Source organism: Camelus ferus, chromosome 14 (genome assembly GCF_009834535.1).
Source record: "Camelus ferus isolate YT-003-E chromosome 14, BCGSAC_Cfer_1.0, whole genome shotgun sequence".
Taxonomy (NCBI): Eukaryota; Metazoa; Chordata; class Mammalia; order Artiodactyla; family Camelidae; genus Camelus; species Camelus ferus.
In genome coordinates, this window is record NC_045709.1 from 21,467,294 (window position 1) to 21,476,668 (window position 9,375).

The 9,375-nt window shown below is 49.5% G+C and overlaps 1 protein-coding gene across 1 annotated transcript; it reads left to right on the forward strand.

Moving 5' to 3' along the window:
* Positions 1-76: 76 nt before the first annotated feature.
* On the forward strand, positions 77-5,529 carry SHISA2 (shisa family member 2). Its single transcript, XM_032496426.1, has 2 exons — positions 77-440; positions 3,351-5,529. Exons 1-2 carry the CDS (start codon positions 110-112, stop codon positions 3,902-3,904), a joined length of 885 nt encoding a protein of 294 aa, XP_032352317.1. The 5' UTR covers positions 77-109; the 3' UTR covers positions 3,905-5,529.
* The last annotated feature ends 3,846 nt before the right edge of the window (positions 5,530-9,375 follow it).

Sequence of the window (9,375 nt, forward strand, 5' to 3'; positions counted from 1 at the left end):
TGGAAAGCTCCACGGAACGGACACTCAGCGAAGAGGTCCCGGCCTCAGCCCCTCCCGGAGTCGGCTCTGCGCCCCTTGGAGACGCGCCGCCCGCGCCCAGGGTGGTGCCATGTGGGGCGGACGCCGCCCGTCCGCCGCCTCTCGGGACGCCGCTTCGCTCCTGCGGCTGCTGCTGGCCGCGCTGCTGGCGGCGGGGGCGCGGGCCAGCGGCGAGTACTGCCACGGCTGGCTGGACGCGCAGGGCGTCTGGCGCATCGGCTTCCAGTGCCCCGAGCGCTTCGACGGCGGCGACGCCACCATCTGCTGCGGCAGCTGCGCGTTGCGCTACTGCTGCTCCAGCGCCGAGGCGCGCCTGGACCAGGGCGGCTGCGACAACGACCGCCAGCAGGGCGCCGGCGAGCCTGGCCGCGCGGACAAAGACGGCCCCGACGGTTCGGCAGGTAGGTGGGCCGGGCGGAGCGGAAAGGGGAGAAGGGGCCTTGCCTAGCCGGCAGGACCCAGAAGCTTGGAGAGGGGACGGGAATTCGGAGCCTGAAATTTCAGGAAGGGGAAGGGGTCTGGGGACGGGAGGCGTGCCTGTATTCTGACCCAACCATTAATGTGTGCGAAGCGGGGCACCGTTCACCGCCCTGGGCCTCAGTTTCCCCATCTGCCAGCTAACGAGTGGCTTGGCTTGGATTTCCCAAAGCAAACGTAACATCCAATGTACGGTGGGCTGCCGACAGCCCCAGGTGCCTCCTGCCCAGGATCCTGTGTCCCCTCGCATGTCTCCTGTCTCCATAGGTCTAATTCCTAGGAAGGGGTGGTGTCTCGGGGGCGCCCCCTCGCGGGAGGGCTGGCAGGGGCACTTGAAGGCTCCTCAGAGGGAAGGCAGCTCCTCTAGGCTGCCCTGGGGTGCCCAGGGAGTCGAATCCTCGGTGAGACCGGGCTACACCTGTCTCCCTCCTCTGTCTCCTTACCACTCAGACTTTTGTCGGTGTGACAATCAGAGCGCTGCCAATCCGCTCTCTGTGGCTTTGATTTTTTTTAATTGTAGTTTTTAAATTGCCCGAGTTAGAATTGGAAAAATAAATGCCAGAAAGCGTTGGCTAGGTTCTACTTCCTTCGCTTGTCACAAGCGTCCTGGACCCTCTCCCTCGAGGGGCTACCCCAGTTTGTGTGCGGGAGGGAGGATGTGGTCCGGGTGGAAGGGCGCACCTGTCACAGAGGGGCGTCTCCGCTGCTTCTGCAGTTGGTTCTGAGTAGGGGAGGACTTTTCCACAGCCGAGCGCGGGGTTCCAGCCGCGTTCGCAGGGCTGCCTGGGGCGTAGGGAGAGGCGCCTCCTTTGGCACCCTTCCCTTTGCTGTCAGGCATTTCATTAGCTTCTACTGGTCCGCGGCCCTGACTCTGAGGAGAAGGGAGAGTTAATTCCAGAAGCGCTGTCTTAAAAGGCGAGCCGCGTGGCAGGGTGTGTGGTCCTGGAATAAACCTGGAAAAATGAGCCCAGGACAGACTGCTTCCTCTGTCTGCCGCTTTGGCGGCTGATGGTCTCCAGAAAGTTGGGATGACTGAACAAATCAGTAGGCAGCTGGCGGTCGGTGGGGGTGCCTTCTAAATCCTACTTTTAAATCTTTTTTTTCCTAAAGATTCTGTCCGTCTCACGTCTGTTGTGGAGTCTAGGACAGTACGTCTAATTGAGAAGCGCCGAGGGCTTCCAGCGACACTGCCTTCTCTGCCCTGTATAGTTATTCACGCTCCCAATTAAAATCCCGGAAAGAGAACAGTTATTTCTCCCCCAAAACTCATTATGTGGACTTGGACTGCTTTCAGCTAGTTTTGCTATAATGTCTGGGGTATTTTTTTCACATTATTTGTTTATTTCTTAATAACATATAGGGCCAGTATTTTAACTTAGAGAATGAAATATTTATAGCACCCACAGGGAAGAGCCGGGCACCTGGTGCCCTCCCACAGCCGTGGTTACCCTGAAGAGCTGGTGTCATCGGAACATGCTTCTGGGCTATACACTCTGTGGCCAGGGTTTCTACCCGCCCAAGGGGCATTATCATAAATAATGTATTTACCCTGATCTGCACTGCAGGTTAAGGAAACCTTCAATTGTCAGCCTCTGGTTACCTGCTTATAAAGTACCTTTTACTTTTCTCCAGGACTCCATAGGGTACTGTGTTCTAGAAGCACTGACCCCAGAGTACCAGAGCCGCCCAGGGCACGGTCAGAGGATGCTGTGTCTCTGACCTCAGGCTCAGGAGAGCTGAGCGCCTGCCTGTACCACGTGCTGGCACTGTGCTTTGCCAACACCAGTGGACCAGTCCCCATGTGATGTCTGATCAAATAGTCAAGGAGGCGGGCAGGCACACGTCAAAAGACATGGGTTCTTGGTAATGCAGGGTGGGATTCCACAGACTCCTCCCTCTAGATTCTCTGTGCCCATCAGCTGGGGTGTCCAGCTTCTGAAACCCTGTAGTGCTCTCCCCATGGCTCCTCAAAGATCTTTTTAGGTAAAATAATTTAAAACTGGATGCCCCTCTACCTGGACAGCTCGCTCCCAACCCCATGCCAGGCCCACCTCCTAAGAAGCAGCCTTCAGTGAGGCAAGCTTTTTTTACGTGGAGGGCTTTTTTTTTTCCCTTTTAACACTTCTTTGATCTCTGTACCTTACAAACTCTTTTCGGAAGTAGTTGTGACTAGAGCCTGACCTCAATTTCTGATTTATTTGCCTATGAAACAAGAACTTGCTAAACATTGATAAAAGAAGTTTGCAAGGAATGTAAATAAATGTCTGGAAAAAAAAAAGACTTTTAAATAACTTAAACTCGTTTCCATGCAGGTCCCGTAACTAGCGGACAGAAACGTGCACAGTTCAGTTACTGTGGGAGTTCTTGAGCAGTCCTGAAACCTTACACTCAGGCTTTTGCTGCATCGGGTATTTGTCTCAGTCAGTGTTGCCGTCTAGCTGTAGATGGTTGTTCGCTTGTTTTTTTTTGCAGGGTGGGGGAATTAGGTTTACTTATTTACTTATTTTTTTAGATGGAGGTGCTGGGGATGGAACCCAGGACCTCGTGCATGCTAAGCACACACTCTACCCCTGAGCTGTGCCTTCCCCCCACCAGTGATGTTAACAGTCTTGCTGGGGGGCCCAAGCCGTCCCACCTGTGGGGTCCGACCACCTTTTCTAAGCACTTGATAAAGGACGGAGCTTCTGTGGGCTCGTCAGTGCCCAGACCAGCCCGGCCTGGGCTCCTGAGTGTGGGTCTCAGCGTCGCCATTGCTCCATCTCCACTGCCCACCCCCGACGTTCGCGGCCTTCTTACGGGAAGTCACCACAGTTTGTTTCTCTCCTTTCCTTCAGTCCCCATCTACGTGCCCTTCCTCATCGTCGGGTCCGTGTTTGTCGCCTTCATCATCTTGGGCTCGCTCGTGGCGGCCTGCTGCTGCCGATGCCTCCGGCCCAAGCAGGAGCCCCAGCAGAGCCGGGCCCCGGGGGGCACCCGCCTGATGGAGACCATCCCCATGATCCCCAGCGCCAGCACTTCCCGAGGGTCTTCGTCCCGCCAGTCCAGCACAGCGGCCAGCTCCAGCTCCAGCGCCAACTCGGGGGCCCGGGCGCCCCCCACCAGGTCGCAGACCAACTGTTGCTTGCCGGAGGGGACCATGAACAACGTGTATGTCAACATGCCCACAAACTTCTCGGTGCTGAACTGCCAGCAGGCCACCCAGATCGTGCCCCACCAGGGGCAGTACCTGCATGCCCCCTACGTGGGGTACCCAGTGCAGCATGACTCGGTGCCCATGACCCCCGTGCCCCCTTTTCTGGACAGCCTGCAGACAGGCTACAGGCAGATCCAGGCCCCCTTCCCTCACACTAACAGTGAACAGAAGATGTACCCCGCTGTGACCGTGTAACGCAAGGTGTGGCCGGTTCCCGTGCCAGACAGGAGAGCAGAAGCTGTGGACTCGGGAAGGATGCTCCAGGTGGAAGTTTGCGCATGGTGGGGCTATTCATGGCACGATTCTCTTGGATGGCTTCATTTGCCCCCAAACTGTATGAAAACGTCTTTTCCTGAATTGACGTTTCTGGATATGCTTCGTCCGGTGCGTGATTGATTTATGATGGGAAAACGCATCACCTGGAGATGCCCATGTTGTTGACGATGACATTGTGTGACAGATGTGAGCCCTTAAGTGCCCTTGAGGTATGGTGTCAGAAGAACTTTGGAAACTGGTGGATTAAGGGGTTTTATTGTTTCATCGTTATTCTTTTTTGCTTTTTATTGTACAAGATCAGAATACCTGTTCGCTCCCTTTGGCCTGGGCCAGTTTTTCAATAAGCATCTATGGTTTAGGGGGAGATGTGTGGAGAACAACTATTATAAAAGGAAACCAGTTTGAACTCTGAGGTTAATCACTGACTTCAGTGTTTCCCATCTTGATTTCATTGTAAAAAGATACCTATATATTGTCTATTTTTGTGCTTTTTGGGGTCTATTTTGTGCTTTTTTACCTTGTGTAGAAATCTTATTACAAAGTGATTTTCTACATTAAAAAGAGACTGAAAGAAATTGCATGGTTCCTTAACTAATGCCCTTGATGAACTCTGGGATTGTTTTAATCTCAAAGTAGCGGGTGGTATGGTCATAAAACCCTCCCCCTTCGCGATGGTATCTCCTAAATCTCTGCCTTCACAGTGACATCCGAGAAGAAGTAATTAGATGTTTTTATACTGAAATCATAAACTCAATCACCCGCTACTTCTCCAAGTTACTTTCAGTGTTGCCATGTGGTGTGACTTGGCATTTCATTCTCTTTGGTGTTCGATCTCCAAGTCTGCGTAGCACTGAGTGAAGGTAACTACTGTTGTCATAAGTGACAATCAGCGTCTCTGCCTGGATCCGATAAAAACATTTTCTTCTTTTCCCTATAAAAATCCAAAGAAATGCTTTACAGAGACGCCTAGTGAAGGTCCTCAGCCGTAATCTGAGACTTGGGATGAAATTTAAGCCACAGATACGACTGACTTTGCAAACCAGGGGCTTTCTATACTGTCGTTATCAAAATGGCTTGTTTTTCGGGCAGTCGGGACTAGTAAGTCGAGACAAAGCTTTTCAAAGAGATACAGCCTTTCTCCCCCACAAAGTTAGTTTTTGTTTTCCTCTTAGTCCTCAGCAGGCCCTGTATTCATTACCAGTGGTCTGAAATTCAAGTGAGTTTATTTGTGTTGTTTACTTATAAGTTGAAGTGTGTGCAAGTCAAGCTCCACCTGCTAGCAAAACCAAGACTTGTAATTAAGGGTGGTGAGGAATGGTCTTGTACATATCTGTGTCTCCATCTGTAGTCATCTGTCATCAGTTAGCTGTCCCTTCTGTCACCTCTCTCTGTCTTTACCCATCATCTCTCTGTCTCATGACTGAATAATGTAAAACCATGTTGGCAATTGGTATCAGCGAAGATACTCTGTCAGATTTTTTTAATAACCGAAGGCAGGGGAAAATCATTTTGCTTGTGAATAAATATTTTATGGTATGAACTCCTAGGGGAGTTGGGCTTTTTCATTTTCATTATAGTTGGTAAATTTTCAGACGGTCTGTTAAAGTTGTTAATAGCATAAAATTGCTAAAAAGCATCAGTGTTGCTTTCGAGAACCAAGAGCCTACCTTGAAAAGGAATTAACATCTGGGAGGTCCGTGGTACGTTCTGAGTCAGCATTACTTGACGTACTCCGTGGGAGATGATGACAGCGCAAAATAAACAGTTCTTTGTGGGCCATTAGATGATCAGGCTGACGTGTGTTCTGTGCGTTGTCTTTGATGGAGGAGCCCAGATTGTCTATGGAATAAAGTTCCTAGGAATTTGGAGGTGAAAGGGACCTTAGAGGGCATCCAGCCCTAGGGACTGGGGAACTTTTTTTTCAGTAAAGAGCCAGAGAGTAAATATTTTAGGCTTTGCAGGCCAGTTGTCCCTAAAATTATTCACAAAAGGAGCCTTAGAAGGTACATAAATAAGACTGGCTGAGTTCCAATAAAACCTGATTGATGGATGCTGAAATTCGAACTGCATATACTTTTCACATCTCACAAAATATTCCACTTTTGATTTTTTTCCCCCAGCCATTTCAAGATGTAAAAGCCATTCTAAGTTCTAAGGCTGTACAAATCCAGGAAGTCTGCCAGAGTTGGCCGTCGTGCCATGGTTCGCTGGTCCCTAATGTAGTCAGTCCATCCTTCCCCGGTGCCGGCGTCCCCCGGCCACCTTCTCAGCAGCCGTATTTAAACACAGAGGGATGGAGAGTTCTTTCTTCTCTTTGTAAGATTGTCTGACTTTTCCTTCTTTCCCTTGTAACTAAGTATCATGACTTAAGCAAAAATACACTTTAATAAGTTAAATGAATCTTTCACTTAGTGAATGCTACTTGGTCTTTCCAATAAATATAACATCCCTAGAAGCAACCTCAGATCTTTTCAGTTTTGGTAAAAACTGGAGAAATTTAGCTAGCCAAGGAAAACCGTTCAAATACCTGGTTTTGGCACCTTCCTTACCATCAAGGAATCAGAACCTCTAAGGTGTAATGAGCACCTCGTAAGCCAGTGCTGTCGGAAGAACACAAGCCGCACTTCACAGGAAAGGTCGGCTGCCGTGCACCTTCTGTGTGGAGACACCTTCAGTGCTGGTCATCACGGTTCCGGGGCTTCTGTGTCCCCGTGTGTGGGAAGGTCAGAGCCTTTGATCGCAAGGAAGAAATTAACCAGTTCTTTGTGTCCGTTTAAGAGCCCGGAAACTCCGCATTGCCTATCATTTCTCCTGCCTCTGGGAAAGTTAAAATTTAACAAGAATATCAACATTCAAAGTGGCGAGAAGACCATTAAGACAAACGCATTTTCCCGGCTTGTTTACTCTGCAGTGCTCACCTTCAAGCTAGCCTTCCGCTTCTGAGTAGGTCCCTAGACTAAAAGGACATTTCATCTGGCACGTTTACCTGGAGCTCATTTTTTCAAGATTGCACTGCTTTTTTTGATGGATTCTGTGACTTGTATTTTCTCCTTGTTTTGTTACAAGTTAGGATTTAAGTTTCCTGCAGAAGGGAAGCATGAAGGTTACAACTGAGTTGGTGAGGCGAGTCCGGGCAGGCGCTCACAAGAGGTCTGGACACGGGAGAAAAATGTAAATGGTGCTGGAGGTCGGGGTCGGAAAGCTCGGCATCCTGCGTTCTCTCCTCAGTGTGCCCCTTCCTAGTACGGCACTCACACCTCGTCCTTTTTCCTTTCTGAGGCTTTATCTCTGTTTCCTGCAAATTCACAGCAGTCTTTTGCTTAGAGTTAACATCGCCCCACCGCACACCCCCTCAGCTGTTCCTTAAAGTGGTTTAAATTAATGCACAGATGCTTGCTTTTAGTTGTGTAAGCTTTCTAAGTGCTTAAAAGGAGTAAGTTCGGTTCTTTTTAATGGACTTTGAAGTTGTGACTTCTCACAGACTTCACCCGCTCTAACTCCAGGCTCAGAACTGCAGTACTGAAATGAACGATGGGTGTTTAACCCCACCGTCCAGTGCAGACCCACTCGTGTGTGGGGTGTGTGCGTGCGGGAGCCGGGGGATGTGGGGAGGGGAGTTCCATGGTCCAGAAACCAGCTCGACCCTGTCAGTCACTAGGATTGAAGACACGCATCCCAGGCAGCTGCCAGCCCTGCCGGACCTGCTGAGTTCATAACGCGCCAGCAGATACGGCCAAGTGAACTTGTCGGGAATTTTTTAAAACCCCAGCAAGTTCTTCTTGAACAGGAGCAAAATCACAGCGTCCGAGGAAGCCACGTGTAATCCGTGGAGGAATCCCAAGATATGGAGTGGGTGGCGTCAGGAGCGTTAAAAATGCACGGAAAGGGGGGGACTCCCTGGGACCTGCCCAGAGAAGGGCCCGGGGGGCCCAGAAGCGGGTGGAACCTGGCCCCGGGGAAGGCACCCTCTTTGTGCTCAACTTTTAGAGCCTCTTACATTTTACCCCTTAACAGAGGGACTGGGACTTGAACCCAGGACCTCGTGCGTGCTAGGCGTGTGCTCTACCCCTGAGCTCCACTGACCGTAACCCCCACCCCCACCCCCACTCCGTCCCTTGCATTTTTAAAGGAGCAGCCAAAATACTGCAAGGAGGCGAAAATCAGGCAAACAAGTGAGAACCCCACTCCTCATCATCTACCTTAACCCTGCTTCTCCTTAGGTGCTAGAGCCCAGCGGACAGCTCCATCCCGCTGTGTGCTCTCTTTTTCTCTCTCAGAGCCAGAGATGAGCTATCTCCATTCAGCCCATTCATTCCCAAATACTTATGTAGAAAATTTCTTTGACTTCTGAAATTTTTCTCTTAATTGAAAACATGAATGTTGTTGTGATTCAAGTGCCTTTAAGGAGGTGAGTAAAGGAAAGATGCCAGAGAGTTAGAAATGGTTAACCCTGTGCAGCAGATCACGAACTTACACTAGGCAAGTGTGCTCCCTGCAGCAATTTCTACTTGCTTCCCTTGGACACTGTTCTTCTGAACAGAATCATGTATCAGTGAAAAGTGGAAGAATAAAACCCTAGAAAGACAGTCCCGCTGTCCCTCCTGTCGAAAATGTTACTTATTTTCGAATGTGAACTCTAACCCACAGCACCGGGACAGAGTAACTTTGGGATAAAATTACAAAGTTTTACGAAGGAAGCTGGCTGTGACAATCATTTCACTTTTCACAGCTAAATCTTCAGAATACCTTTAACAGTTAGACCCCAAATTGAAGGACAGAGACTCAAATCAAGATCCAGAAATTTAGAATTAGTGTTTAAAACAACTTTTAAATAGGAGATGATAAAAGGGGTAAACAGTTTATGATGGCAGCCTTAAGATCGATTTTTAACATAAAACTGGCATCTTAATTTCAACCATTTTGAAGTGGAGGTCTTTCCATTTAGAAAAATCCTAGGTTACAGAAGACATTATTTACTCAGCAGACGTGACAGTTGTGGAAGACTGATGGCCATCTGCAACATGTATATAAAATCGCCACGTGTGTGTACACGTGTGTACAAAATGCACACAGGGAAATTTGAAACAAGAGTAACTTACTATATGAGGCTGTCTGCTCTCAGCCCTTGACTGATGTTTTGAAAGGAGTGTTGGAAACTCAGCCTTCCCCTTCTGGATATAGTTGGTTCTATCCAGCTCCCTTGATAGATGGGCCCAAGTTCAAACCCATTTCTCCAACCTGCGGTGTGGCCTTTGACCAGGGCTCTGCAGTCTCTGATCTTAGGGTGAATTCTGTAAAAGGGGGTTTATAACACACACCTCCTAGGGTTGGTGTTGGGGGGACAAAGGATACAGTGCAGGTGGCATCAGTGCTTTTTATGATACACATAT